Source organism: Ranitomeya imitator, chromosome 3 (genome assembly GCF_032444005.1).
Source record: "Ranitomeya imitator isolate aRanImi1 chromosome 3, aRanImi1.pri, whole genome shotgun sequence".
Taxonomy (NCBI): Eukaryota; Metazoa; Chordata; class Amphibia; order Anura; family Dendrobatidae; genus Ranitomeya; species Ranitomeya imitator.
Genome location: NC_091284.1, coordinates 358,032,506 through 358,048,491, shown reverse-complemented (window position 1 = coordinate 358,048,491; position 15,986 = coordinate 358,032,506). Strand labels below are relative to the sequence as shown.

Genomic DNA, 15,986 nt, shown 5'->3' with positions numbered 1-15,986 from the left:
GGTGCACCACCACATTATGGGTGTCAGGTCCGAGCATTCCTACATGAACAGTTTCCTGGACAAGCCATTTAACAATTTATGGGGTGCATGTACCAGAAGTACAAGCTGAACATTATGTATCGGGCTCTAAAATGACATATTTGCATACTTTTAGTATAAATGACACAACAGTGCTTGTATCTAGGGGTTCTAGTTAGCAGCAAAAAAAAAGGCAACTACCACCATTTGTCTGATCAGAAGTATTAAAATATGAGCAATTTGCGCTTCAATAAAGTCCTTCGTAGACACAAGCAATATCTTTCACTTCTAATGCAGCTATGAATTCTTCTATTTGGTATCATGTATGAAACACCTATATTTATGTACGGAAGCCTAAATTTATGGAGCTTACAAATAAATGAACACCACGGCCAATCCCCAGAGATGATTAGAAATCGTACAGCTTCTTAGCCTCCGAGGCTGTAATTGAATCCCAACACCTTATAAGTTGGAGTGAAGGCCACTTACATTATATATTCTCTGATGCATTCAAATTAATCAACTACATTTGAATAAATATATCTCTATATTTATTGACAATATTGCACATTTTACATATCAGTAAAAGAAATAGTTCCCCAAAAAACAGGATTTTGTATAACTCCCCATAGTATCCAATCAGGATTCATCTTTTACTTTACATTTTTTCTTAGAAAAACTTTCATACTATATAAGATATTTTATTAAAATGTTGGGCCACTATTCTTTGGCAAGCGCGATTGAGGTATCCAAGATATTTCATTAGATGCATTTATATAAACACATTTCTTTATGACAGCTATGGAATAGGTTTGTCTATATATACATATATACCTAAGAATACTTATTGTTGAAATAATGATTAAAAAAAATAATAGTGAAAAGGGCTCCTTCCTTAATTATTTAAGGCTGTGAGCAGCACGGTGGCTCAGTGGTTAGCATTGCATCTCTGGGGTCCTGGGTTCAAATTCCACCAAAGACAACATCTGCAAGTAGTTTGTATGGTCTTATCATTTTTCAATGTAAAAGAAAGAGGCCATTTCATGACCTGGGATCTTATAGATCCCAAATATGAGTAGTCATAGTGCAGATATTTTAATCCCTGGGCATCTACAAAGGTCAGGGGCCCCATGCGATAACTATGGCTCTTATTATCATGCTGAATGATGGCAGTAGAAATCAATATTTTATGGTATGGGCAGTAATACAGTATTACTCTATGGTCAACATTGACAAAACATGGAATGTAAATGCACCTATGATTTTGAATTGAGCAAACTCATCCACTGCAGTAAGTGAAAACTGAATTGGAATTGGGCTACAAGGCAATCGTTTTCCAGGACAGATTTGATATATCGCCTCCAGTCCGTAGTTCCCTTATGTCACCATGTATAGTTATGACTACTGTCCAAGAGATTTGAATTCATCTTTGATGCTAAGGAATGGTTTGTTTAACTTCAATAGTATTTACAATTTAAAAAGGACCAGATCAAAAGTGAACAATTTTTGCTATTATTTTATTCCTGCTGTTCCTCTGAGTGCTCAGGATTTTTTCCATTTAAATTGGCACCATTGTTCTAGAGATATGCGCCTTTTTATTTAGTGGTCATTTGTATAGTCTTTGCCAAGGAGTATGGGTTGCAGACCAGCCTGGCGACAAGCCTCCAGAGAGTCCTGGGAGCAAGACCCTTTGGTCCATAGAAATTAGCACAAAATTAAAAAGTCCAAATCTCTGGAGTCATAGGGCAAATTAAAAAAATTCAATAGAATACTCATGGGAGCAATGGAATTAAAATAAGAGCAAAAGCTGGCCAATCTTTATCTGATGACAGGTCCTTTTTTAAGGATATGTATATTATGCTGAATGTTGGCAGATGTAACCATAAATCTAACTTAATGCTACTAGCAAAGGTGGAACAATCATTTGGACATTTGTGCTCTGGAAGATAGTCAATTTGCACTCGAATAAGACTATCCTCTTTTCCGTTAACAGATTAGAACATACAATAGGCCATTATTGTATACAAGACTTATAAGGCCCTAAAAACATACAATAGGTCATACATCATCTGCCAAATTAAATCTTAGCAGTAGCAGTTTCCAATTACAAAAGAAAAAGTCCTAATCAGTACAGAAAATACAACAGAAGTCCTTATGAACAGCCCTGGACTAGAAATGTCAGAAAAATGTGAAGCAGCTATCCATAGCACCTGAACATTACACTATATCTATGGTCATACTCCTACAAACCAAATAGACCCAATCAATGCCAAAAAGATTGTTTGCATACCTATTTGGTAACTGTATGTGTTATCAAATAGGTATATGTGTTTGTTACCAAAAATGATACCCACATCTATCCTTAGAATATGTTGTGCGTTACAGTTAGTGGAATGGTTGAAAAGGAATTCTGCCCATAGCTCCACTGATAGGTGAAAGACATCATGACCCCATTATCAAGGTATACACAATGTTCAGTGGTAGGATTTGCATCTACTATGCCTTTATGGAATAACATAGAAAGAAGAACCCTGGCACTGCTGCTACACCCAATTTCCAAGGAAGACAGGATAGAAGAAAAATTAACTCAGACCCAATCGCCAACTCTTGTGATGCTCAGCTTGTGGATAGCTAATTTTATAATAGTATGTAGAAGAAAATGTTAAAAAGCGGCACTCACCGATGGCATATCTAACACAGTAGCTTTATTCAGTCATGGGATGACAAACAGAGACATCCATATCAAATGGAATGCCATAATGTACAAGATGGGAATAACCCCTTTAGAAAGGGTTGTCCAGTCTCGAATGATAAGTCTGCAGTCACTCTGTGTGACTGCCGACTCGTAAATCCTCCCAGAGCACACACTGTGTGCTTCAAGGGTTCGCCAGTGTCTCCGCCGAGAATGGCGATCAAATATGCGGTATGCATAATCCCGGCCCTAATCCATCTAGTGGCTGTAGCTCATTACCCTTGTATTAAGCAAGGCCGGACCCCGTCACAGAGTGACTGTAGACTTATCACTCAAGAACGGACAACCCCTTTGAGCTTCGGCACATCCTTTACAAGATTTCCTCAGTGTGTACGCCAAACATAAAGCCTTAAAGTGATATTCACAAACCCTAAACTGGTTTGGATAAAAGCTGGAAATTAGTTCCACCACTGTTTGTTTGCACAAGTTTTTAGACCTGAGATGCATATAAGTCACAAACACTGAAGGTATAGGTGGTAGCTGTAGCTAGAAATGGGCCAAAAAAGTTTTGTGTTATTGCCAGAGACTTAGAGAACAATGAGGACTTGGATCATAAGAAAGTTCAGTTCAGGGTATGAGAAAAACATCTTTCAATCATAAATCTTTAGAAAAAGACAGAGACAATATATGTTGAACCATTAGTGCTGGGTCAAGGCAATGTTAATATATAAAGTAATCCACAGTGATGAGCATCTTTATACTGGACTGTGCACCAGTATCTTGCAATTACATCATATGTAAGAGTGATAAAGCAAAAAAAAGAAAGAAAAAAACATTGTATGTAGAATAGGCATTCATAGTTTGAACAACGTACCAACATTATCAATAAATGCCAGAACTATGATCTACAGAATTACACATCACATAATAATACATACAAAAAAAATCTTGGTCCAAAAAGCAAAGTGATATTTATTCTCAGAATATGTCTAATAGTGTCCATTCCCAATGTAGTCTTCTCATTGTTAGGTCTGCCATCTTCATGTAGTTTTACATCTGTTTGCTGCTCTTTTTGTGCTCATGGGACCAGCCCAAGTTTTCCATGGTATTTAGGAGGATGATAGCTTCTTGAGGTTCTCAATTTCCATCTATGAAATACATGTACAGTTTATAATTATCTTCTGAGGAGTATACTTATGATATGTCACTTATTTGCCCAATCTTATGTGCCACTAATTTTGTGCCTTATTAGACATCAGTAGCATTTTCTTTAATCACCAGTTTGGTTTTCCCTGCTTTAGATAACCTCCCTCTTCGGAATCTATGCAGGGATCAGGTATCTAACGTTATCAAGTTAAATTTACCATCTGCTAGTGGGTATTATGAAAGCTGCATCAGTCAGACAGGCTATAGTTACATAAACCATGAGGTAACCTTGACCCTTGACTAAGGAGGGTCAGTGTGGCATATTAAAATGTGTAAGCATCTGTGAGAAACAGTAAATGAGGTAACCTGTGAAGTGGCAGTACTTCCTATTCAATTTTTTTCAAAAAAGTTTCATAAAACAACCATTTATTGTTATGGTACTAATCGTTCACTGTCATTGATTGCTTCTCTGATGTCATAAAAACCATTATTTGCTGGCAGCGCACCTTCTCATGAAAACAGGGAAATGGCTATCGATAATTTGAAAAAAGTGAAAATGGGTGTTATAATATACCACTAATCGACTTGTTTTGCACTTGTTAGGGGCAATTTGGCAGTATACTGTCCGAGCCTTGATCTTGAAGGAAATATCTCCCCTCGAATACCTTTTTTTTTTTGTTGTTGTTAAAGAGGCTGTGAATCACTAGGACAACCCCTTCTTAAATATATTAAGCATAGCAATTTGTGGGTGCATTTGAGCTGCTGTGCTCTCACATCTAAAGAGGGTGGCAGCTGATTAGTGGCTACTTATTATTATGCAACGAGACCCTGTAGACCCAACGCCGTCATCACTGGAATAGCGCAAGTGCAGGACGTGAGTGTCTTTCAGTTTTATATTACACCGAGGAATATAATATGTAAGAAGGGGTTGTCATAGGAGTGGACAACCATTTTTATAGGTACAACATTGTGTACTGATTCATTTCTTAAAGAGGTTGTCCCTTTCAGAAAATCAAGGTTATCGGGTGCAGCTTGTTATGAATAAACCACACTTTATTAACCATCTCCAAGTAAGTGCTGAGCCTCTGCCGTTACTCCCAGTCTTGTTGAACGTACGGCAACCAATCACAGAGCTCAGTGGGTCTACCCATGTAGACAGAATGCACCGCTGAGCACCACCTAGGCCACTGATTAGCTGACACCCTGTCGATGTGACATCAGGGTCACAGCCAATAACAGACACCGGGAGTATAGGGAGAGACTCAGCAATGGACTGCAGAAGGCTAAGTAAAGCGTGATTTGTTTTTTTATAACAAATTGTGCTCAGGACCCAGGATTTTCTGATTAATATATCTTGGATGTTTTGGAGCTCCATATTGTGATAAAGCATTACACATTCCCTTTACAGCCATAGAATTAAAAGATCCAATCCGGAAGATTTAGACCTCCAAACTAAAGTGGACTTGGAATTCAACACGGTAAAAGGTTAACAATGATGTGATTGTGTAATCCGATGCATGGAGCATAAATTTAAAGACAAGAACAGCCACAGGTTTGCACATGGATTAGCTCTATTTAGGGTGAAATCATCTTCAATAAGTGACATGTCTCTCACTTACTAAAGCGGTTTTCAAATCTGCAATCCATGGCCACATAAATAGCAGTGCAGATGTACAATTGATGGTGGTGGGAGGCAGTTTTCATAAGGACTTTTATGTATGCACCAAGAACATATGTGAATATACCCTACTAGTATAGACTAAGCACCTAAGTTCTTGCCTGGGATTTTTTTGGATGATTTTCAGTCTTTGTAAGCTATTATGGGGAGAGTATAGTAGAATAATAGGTCCATTAGCTAAAATTATCTCCACATTTAGAATCGTTGAAGTAGGCAGCTTATACGTAATCTTGTGTGAATGAGGCCTAATGTAAATAAAGTAGAATAATATAATTTGAGCACCACGAGTCATGGCATGTGGTGGTTGGATGGTGTCTTGGTTTCAGTGCTGCGGGATACACTGAGAGCACAAAAGATTAAGGACACCTGTTCTTTTCTTGAAATAGACTGGCAGATGATGCTCATGATCCACAGTGTATTTCACCTCTTAAATCCCTTTGAGTCACTGAGTATGAAGGGAAAAAATACGCAATGCACACTGGCATTATATGCTCACATATCCATTTCATTTTATTATTTTTTTCGGTGAGAGGGGAACAAATTACAGAGACAGAGATCTTTGATCACAATGGGGAGATACATTGCCTGTGCACAGGTTCAGTCATATACAGAGTTTCATAGGTGTCAAACAGGAGGAACAACATTGATATCTGATCATTGGTGGCTAGTACTGTGCACCTAGAAAGACCTCACTTACAACTTATGTGGGCCAAAGGGTCCTTAGAGCTCATGTGAATGACTAAATTACAGATTTGTAATCCACACTTATTACCTACATATGGCAGTATATGTAGCATTATAGATGTATTCTAGCCAAGAAACATTTTTAAGTAGAAAAAGAGTTCTCTTGGTGGTACCATATTGGAAGTAACATGCACAGAATATGGATCCATAATAACTTGATGTGCTGCAGTCCAGGGTCTCTGTGAATGCATTACACAGATCAACCATCACTATGTCTTATCTATGTTTTATCACGTACCTGCAATGCTAAGCGTTTCACTCTCTCTTGACTCATTTCTGATCTAATTTCTTGTATATCCGTCCTGCAGTAATAACAAAAAAGACCATAATGCACAATTGTGAGTGTGAGGATACTAAGAATAACTAGTGCACGTCAAACCTTAGTGCTGATATTTTTGTGTATTAGTGTGTCTGCACATGTAGTAGTGCGCCAAGAACTAAATAGGGCAGCATGGTGACTCAGTGGTTGGCACTGCAGCCTTGCCATGCTGAGGTCCTGGGTTCATATCACACAAAGGACAACATTTGCAAGGAGTTTATATGTTCTCCCTGTGTTTGCGTGGGTTTCCTCTGGGTTCTCCATTTTCCTCCCACATTCCAAAGACATACTGATAGGGAATCTAGATTGTGAGCCCCATTGAAGACAGTGATGATAATGTCTGTAAAGAGCTGCGGAATATGATGGAGCTATATAAACAATGCATAATAAATAATCAATTGCAAAACCGCATATGGTTTTTCTGCATGTTCAGGCTGTTTTGTAGTTTTTACCTATGCGGCTTTCACTGAAGAAGCACATTAACTCCATGCAGCGTCGGACTAGAGCACCTTGGGCCCACCAGAGAAAATCATTCTTGGGGCCCACTATGTAGCTACATAGAAGTAAATTCAAGACCATTAATTGTGTAGGTTGGGGTATCCCCCTCATAGAATATAAGGTGGCCCCCTCATAGAATATAATGTAGCCTCCCTCATGGAATATAATGTAGCCCCCCTCACAGGGTATAATACAGCACCCCACAAAATATAATGCAGCCCATCCCCCCATAGAATATAATGTAGCACCCTCATATCGCATAATGCAGCTCCTCCACAGAATATAATGTAGCCCCCTCAGAGTATAATGCAACCCCTCATAAGGCAGCCCCCCATAGAATATACTGTAGCCCCATCATAGGGCATAATGCAGCTGCCATCATATAGTATGATGTAGCCCCCTCAGAGAATAATGCAGCCCCCCACAATTAATATAAAACAGCCCTTCCACAGAATATATTGTAGCCCCCTCAGAGTATAATGCAACCCCCTCATAAGGCAGTTCCCCATAGAATATACTGTAGCCCCCTCATAGGGCATAATGCAGCTCCCCTCATATAGTATGATGTAGCCCCCTGAGAGAATGCAGCCCCCCACAGAATTATAATGTAGGCCCCTCATAGGGTATAATGCAGCCCACCTGAAAGGGTATAATGCAGCCCCCTCCACCACCATCATTGTTCTCCCCCTCCACCCCATCATTCTACTCATCACCACCTCCATCATTGCCTTTTCACCCACTACCTTCATCATTGCCTCCTTCCCCCACCACCATCTTTGTCCTTTACACCACAACCATCATTGCTTTCTCCCCCACCACCCCATCATTGCCCATTCCAACACCTCTATCATTGCCTCCCCCACCACCATCATCATTGTCCTTTCCACCAGTCATCATTGCCTTCTCACCCACCACCCCATCGTTGCCTCCCCCACCACCATCATCATCATTGCCTCCCCCCACCATCATTGCCTCCCCCACCACCATCATCATTGCCTCCACCATCATTGCCTCCACCACCATAATCATTGCCTCCACCATCACCATCCTTTCCTCTCCCACCACCATCATCATTGCCTCCCCACCACCATCATCATCGCCTCCCCACCACCATCATCATCATTGCCTCCACCACCATCATCACCTCCACCACCACCATTCTTGCCTCCCCCACCACCATCATTGCCTCCCCACAACCATCATCATTGCTTCCCCCACCACCATCATTGCCTCCCCCACCACCATCATTATCACTGCCTCCACCTCCATCATCATTGCCTCCCCCACCACCATCATCATTGCCTCCCCCACCATCATCATTGTTTCCCCCACCACCATCATCATCATCATTGCCTCCACCACCATCCTTGCCTCCCACACCACAATCATCATTGCCTCCTCCCCACCACCATCATCATTGCCTCCCCACCACCATCATCGTCTCCCCACCACCATCATCATCATTGCCTCCACCACCATCATCATTGCCTCCCAACCATCATCATCATTGCTTCCCCAACCATCAATCTTGCCACCCCCACCACCATCATCATCATTGCCTCCCCCACCACCATCATCATTGCCTCCCCCACCACCATCATTATCATTGCCTCCCCCCACCACCATCATTGCCTCCCCAACCACCATCATCATTGCCTCCATCACCATCATCATTGCCTCCACCACCATCATCGCCTCCACCACCACCATTCTTGCCTCCCCCACCACCATCATCATTGCCCCCCCACCACCATCATCATCATTGCCTCCCCCACCACCATCATTATCACTACCTCCACCACCGTCATCATTGCCTCCCCCACCACCATCATCATTGCCTCCCCCACCACCAGCATCATTGCTTCCCCCACCACCGTCATCATCATCGCCTCCCCCACCACCATCATTATCATTGCCTCCACCATCATCATTGCCTCCCCCACCACCATCATCATTGCCTCCCCCACCACCATCATCATTGCCTCCACCACCACCATCATTGCCTCCCCACCACCATCATCATCATCATTGCCTCCACCATCATCATCATTGCCTCCACCACCATCCTTGCCTCCCCCAACACCATCATCATTGCCTCCCCCCACCATCATTGCCTCCCCCACCACCATCATCATTGCCTCCACCACCACCATCATTGCCTCCCCACCACCATCATCATCATCATTGCCTCCACCATCATCATCATTGCCTCCACCACCATCCTTGCCTCCCCCACCACCATCATCATCATTGCCTCCCCCCACCATCATTGCCTCCCCCACCACCATCATCATTGCCTCCACCATCATTGCCTCCACCACCATAATCATTGCCTCCACCATCACCATCCTTTCCTCTCCCACCACCATCATCATTGCCTCCCCACCACCATCATCATCATCGCCTCCCCACCACCATCATCATCATTGCCTCCACCACCATCATCATTGCCTCCCCACCATCATTATCATTGCTTCCCAAACCATCAATATTGTCACCCCCACCACCATCATCATCATTGCCTCCCCCACCACCATCATCATTGCCTCCCCCCACGACCATCATTGCCTCCCCAACCACCATCATCATTGCCTCCACCACCATCATCATTGCCTCCACCACCATCATCACCTCCACCACCACCATTCTTGCCTCCCCAACCACCATCATTGCCTCCCCACAACCATCATCATTGCTTCCCCCACCACCATCATTGCCTCCCCCACCACCATCATTATCACTGCCTCCACCTCCATCATCATTGCCTCCCCCACCACCATCATCATTGCCTCCCCCACCATCATCATTGCTTCCCCCACCACCATCATCATCATCATTGCCTCCACCACCATCCTTGCCTCCCACACCACAATCATCATTGCCTCCTCCCCACCACCATCATCATTGCCTCCCCACCACCATCATCGTCTCCCCACCACCATCATCATCATTGCCTCCACCACCATCATCATTGCCTCCCAACCATCATCATCATTGCTTCCCCAACCATCAATCTTGCCACCCCCACCACCATCATCATCATTGCCTCCCCCACCACCATCATCATTGCCTCCCCCACCACCATCATTATCATTGCCTCCCCCCACCACCATCATTGCCTCCCCAACCACCATCATCATTGCCTCCATCACCATCATCATTGCCTCCACCACCATCATCGCCTCCACCACCACCATTCTTGCCTCCCCCACCACCATCATCATTGCCCCCCCACCACCATCATCATCATTGCCTCCCCCACCACCATCATTATCACTACCTCCACCACCGTCATCATTGCCTCCCTCACCACCATCATCATTGCCTCCCCCACCACCAACATCATTGCTTCCCCCACCACCATCATCATCATCGCCTCCCCCACCACCATCATTATCATTGCCTCCACCATCATCATTGCCTCCCCCACCACCATCATCATTGCCTCCCCCACCACCATCATCATTGCCTCCACCACCACCATCATTGCCTCCCCACCACCATCATCATCATCATTGCCTCCACCATCATCATCATTGCCTCCACCACCATCCTTGCCTCCCCCAACACCATCATCATTGCCTCCCCACCACCATCATCATTGCTTCCCCCACCACCATCATCATTGCCTCCACCACCATCAATATCATTGCCTCCCCCACCACCATCATCATTGCCTCCCCCACCACCATCATTGCCTCCCCCACCACCATCATCATCATTGCCTCCACCACCACCATCATCATTGCCTCCACTACCCCCATCGTTGCCAATCTCCAATACACACACAACACCACTATCACACATACAGCACCACACACAGACAGCACCACACCACTGTCTCTCTCTCGCACACACAAAACACCACATCACATACACGCACAGCTGCACATATGCAGGCATGCAGGCACACACACACAGCATCTACTCTCCTCTCTGCACGTTCCCCGCAGCACATACTGGCAGCTTGAGCTTCCTCTCTGAAACAGCCGCGCTGAATGATGACGTCATCCAGCGGTGCTGAGTCAGACAAGAAGTGGCAGGCAGCCAGCAGGAAGGAGGATGGCGCTGGATCACTGCAGCTCAGCTCCGGTCCCAACTCCGGGGCCCCGATTCAGCAGCATCGGTGGGCAGTGTTAGTCTCAGCATGTGGCTAATGATGCCCGCTATTAAAGTGAAATAGTATTCACTCCTCTCCACACCCACGGGGGTGTGGGGAAGCGTGAATATTTATTTCTCTTTAGCAGCGGGGATAGGCTCCTGTCTCCAGCTGCTACTCTCTGGCACCAGGAGGGCCCGCCTTGACTCAGGGGCCCCATAGCAGCTGGATGTGCCGCTATTAGCGACACGCCACTGACTGGGGGACCCCTGGAGAAGTGGGGGCCCTAGGCAGCTGCTGGCCAATATGTCAGCAGGTGTCAGTGTCTGGGCCCACCGGAGAATCCACCGGTTCTCTAGTGGGCCAGTCCGACCCTGACTCCATGTGTATATCATGTAAACGTTGCATGGCTGAGAACCACATTGCAAAACCTTAGCAATTCTTCATAAAACTGAGTGCCACACAGTTCTTAACCAGCACTGTACAGTGTTGTTTAAAAATTTGTGAACCTTTTCAGAATTTTATATTTCTGCATAAATTTGACCACAAATGGCACCAGATTATCACACAAGTCCTAAAGACAGAGAATCAAATAAAAAAGATCAAAAATTCAAAAATATTACACTTTGTTATTTTTTTAAATTAGGAAAATTATCCAATATCATATGCCTGCGAGAGGCCAAAGTATGTGAACCTAGTGTGACCTCCTTATGTAGCAATAACTGCATCTAAATGTTTCCGCCAATTGTTAGTCAGACTTGCACATAGACATCTTGCCAATTCCTTCCTTCAAAGCAGCTTCATTTACATTATATTACTGGGTTTTCTCCCATGAACTTCTTGCTTCAGATCCTTCCACAATATTTCTATAGGATTAAGGTTAGAATTTTGACTTGGCCATTACAAAATTTTAACTTTATTATTATTTAACAATTCTTTTGTAGAACAAATTGTGTGACTTGTACATGCATGGTCTCTTGTGATTCAGTTCATGAACAGATGTCCTGACATTTTCCTTTGGAATTTGCTGGAATAATTTGGAATTCCTTGGTCGATCAATGATGGCAAGTTTCCTAGGCCAACGGGTTTCACAGATGGTATGGGATTCTTATTCTGTAATGCATTGTTTGTCTTTCTCCAAACATGACGCTTCTCATTTAAACCAAAGGGTCTATTTTAGTTTTGTTCGTCTCAAAACATTGTTCCAGTAGTCATTTGGCATGTCCAGGTGATCTTTAGCAAACTGCATATAGGCAGCAATATTCTTTATGGATAGCAGTGACCTTCTATACACACCATTGTTCAGTGTCCTCCTGGTGGTGGACTCATGAATATTAAATATTAATGTAGGACAGGCCTTTAATTGCTTTGTGGTTATCTTAGGAATATCTGTAACCTCGTGGACTATTTAACGCCTTCTTTTTGGGGTGATATTGGTTTGTTGAACCACTCCTGGGTAGATTAACAATGGTCCTGAATTTCCTCCAGTGCTACACAATCTGTAGATTGGTGGAGTCCAAACTCTTTAAAGATGGTTTTGTAACCCATTCCAGCCTGATGAGTATCAACAACTCTTTTTTGAGGTCGTTATAAATCTTCTTTGTATACTTCCACAAACATATCTTGTGAAGATGAGACTTTGATACATCCTTGTTAGTTAAAAAAAAAACAACACTCTGCCCACTCATAACTGATTGTCATTCTTCTGATTAACAACACCAGATATTAGTTTCTTATCTGCTAATCCTAAAAGTTTACAAGCATTTGGTACTCACAGAAATCATTCTTACTGTGTATTTATATTTTACTTAGAATTCTTACTAGATTTAGGGTGGCATGACTGGCATTTGCAGAGCTGTAACTATTCGATACAAAAAATAGCTATTTACATCACGTAGATCCATTAAATTTCTTAGTATATCCAGGTGGGTGTCATGTGCAACAGAACCTAAGATGCCGTGTTATTTTTGGGGTCAGCGTCACCAAAAGGCTCCTTCAGATGAGCATATTATAAAGACATGTACCGTATTTTTCGGACTATAAGACGCACCGGACCATAAGACGCACCCCAAATTTGGGGTGAAAATTGCAGAAAAAAAGATTTTTTATAAGATGGGGGTCCGTCTTATTGTCCGAATTTACAGTATCTTACCTGAGGGCTGGCGGTGACAGAGCAGGGTCACAGGAGGCAAGGTGTCGGCAGAGGTGGGGTGATGCTCGGATGAGGAGGTGCTGGGATGAGAAGGTGCTGGGATCAGGAGGTGCTGGGATCAGGAGGTGCTGGGATCAGGAGGTGCTGGGATGAGAAGGTGCTGGGATGAGAAGGTGCTGGGATCAGGAGGTGCTGGGATCAGGAGGTGCTGGGATCAGGAGGTGCTGGGATGAGAAGGTGCTGGGATGAGAAGGTGCTGGGATCAGGAGGTGTTGGGATCAGGAGGTGCTGGGATCAGGAGGTGCTGGGATGAGAAGGTGCTGGGATGAGAAGGTGCTGGGATCAGGAGGTGCTGGGATGAGAAGGTGCTGGGATCAGGAGGTGCTGGGATCAGGAGGTGCTGGGATCAGGAGGTGCTGGGATCAGGAGGTGCAGTGAGAGGGGTCCCAGGCTTACCGTGCAGGCAGAGGTCCGGTGGCAGAGGTGCAGTGGCAGAGGAGGCGCAGTAAGCGGGGTCCCTTTCCCCGGTATGGTGATGCAGCAGCCCGGTATGCAGCAGAGCCGGGTGAATCCTGTTGTTATCGGTGGGCGCGGCCATCTTCCTGAGGCCGCGCGTGCGCAGATGGAGCGCTCTGCTTCCCGGGGCTTCAGGAAAATGGCCGCCGCGATCTCCATCTGCGCACGCGCGGCCTCCCGCGGCCATTTTCCTGAAGCCCCGGGAAGCAGAGCGCTTCATCTGCGCACGCGCGGCCTCAGGAAAATGGCCGCGCCCACCGATAACAACAGGATTCACCTGGCTCTGCTGCATACCGGGCTGCTGCATCACCATACCGGGGAAAGGGACCCCGCTTACTGCGCCTCCTCTGCCCCCACACCTCTGCTGCCGCACCTCTGCCGCTGCACCTCTGCCACCGGACCTCTGCCGCCACGGTAAGCCTGCATTGCGACTATTAGACGCACCCCCCATTTTCCCTTTTTTGGGGGGGAAAAAGTGCGTCTTGTAGTCCGAAAAATACGGTATTTCCAGAGTAAAAATTGGAAAGCATGCTGGCCAGTGTAATTCAAAAGGGCTGTTTAGATGAGAGTTTCTTTTTTCACACACACTAAGGGTATGTGTCCACGTTCAGGATTGCATCAGGATTTGGTCAGGATTTTTCATCAGTATTTGTAAGCCAAAACCAGGAGTAGAACAATTAGAGGAAAAGTATAACAGAAACATATGTACCACTTTTGCATTTATCACCCACTCCTGGTTTTGGCTTACAAATATTGATGAAAAATCCTGACCAAATCCTGATGCAATCCTGAACGTGGACACATACTCTAAGTGTTTGAGATACGTCTGATTATTGTTTATTGCTGATTTATCAAGGAGCAGTTAAAGAAAAAAACAGTGATGCTTCAGCCCACAGGCCTTTCTCAGATTTTAGTCAGCCACTCAGTCTCGATTGCAAAGACATGCTATACTTGTACAAATGTACATATTATACACAGAAAGTAAATCGTGGCTTTTCTTACTGTGTATATCTTTTATATGGATTATAGTAGTATATTTGATATTCTACAAAAATAAAAAGAATAAGGATGTGTACCTACCTGGAACAGGCTAACCTAAATGTCTTGTGGCCTCAGTTGGATGAATTCTGTTCTTTTGATATTTTGGGCATATTCACAGGGAGCTCTTATAATTATATATGCCATCCATAGGGCTAAACATGTGGACATGGCTTCTAGTGAGTGTTGTGTACTATCAGCTACCAGGAAAGTTTATTCTATGCCTAAGCCAATTTAACTAGTGGCACCTGCAGTGGTTTTGAGTGTGAGCAGGCCTATCTACTATATAATTGTCTAAGGGTCACTTCTGTCTTTCTGTCTGTATGTCTGTCCTTCTGTCTTTCTGTCTGTCTGTTACGGATATTCATTGGTCGCGGCCTCTGTCTGTCATGGAATCCAAGTCGCTGATTGGTCGTGGCAAAACGCCCACGGCCATTGCCACGACCAATCAGCGACGGCCACAGTCTGGCAGCAATATGGCCGCTCTTTCCTCACCGCAGTCAGTGCCCGCTCCATACTCCCCTCCAGTCATCCAGTCAGCCCTCACACAGGGTTAATGCCAGCGTTACCAGAGCGCGGTGTAACGCACTCCGGTTACGCAGCTATTAACCCTGTGTGACCAACTTTATCCTATTGATGCTGCTTATGCAGCATCAATAGTAAAAAGATCTAATGTTACAAATAAGAATAATAAAAAAAAAGGTTATTCTTACCCTCCGACGTCGTGTCCTGTCCTCGGCAGTGCAAGCGGCAGGTTCCGGTGCTAAGGATGCTATGTGAGAAGGACCTGCCATGACGTCACGGTCATGTGACCGCGACGTCATCACAGGTCCTGCGCTCATACCAACCCTGGGACCGGAAGCTGCCGCGTGCACCGCACACAGGCGACAGAACTACAAGGGGCCCTCGGAAGGTGAGTATATGTTTATTTTTTATTTTTTAACCTGTTACATATGTGGCTGGGCAATATACTACGCAGCTGGCCAATATACTACGTGACTGGCCAATATACTACGTGACTGGGCAGTATACTACGTGTCTGTGCTGTATACTACGTGGCTCTGTGCTGTATACTACGTCACTGTG

General features: G+C 44.5%; 1 protein-coding gene across 1 annotated transcript in view; it reads right to left on the bottom strand.

Annotated features, from left to right (window-relative positions):
- Positions 1 to 546: 546 nt before the first annotated feature.
- The window catches only part of SH3D21 (SH3 domain containing 21), a 141,412-nt gene continuing 125,972 nt past the window's right edge, over positions 547 to 15,986 (bottom strand). The window contains exons 19-20 of the mRNA XM_069756876.1: positions 6,517 to 6,580; positions 547 to 3,858 (exon numbers count right to left, since the gene is read on the bottom strand). Coding sequence (XP_069612977.1) covers positions 3,820 to 3,858; positions 6,517 to 6,580 — 103 coding nt within the window. The 3' untranslated portion in view covers positions 547 to 3,819. The remainder of the gene's footprint in view (positions 3,859 to 6,516; positions 6,581 to 15,986) is intronic.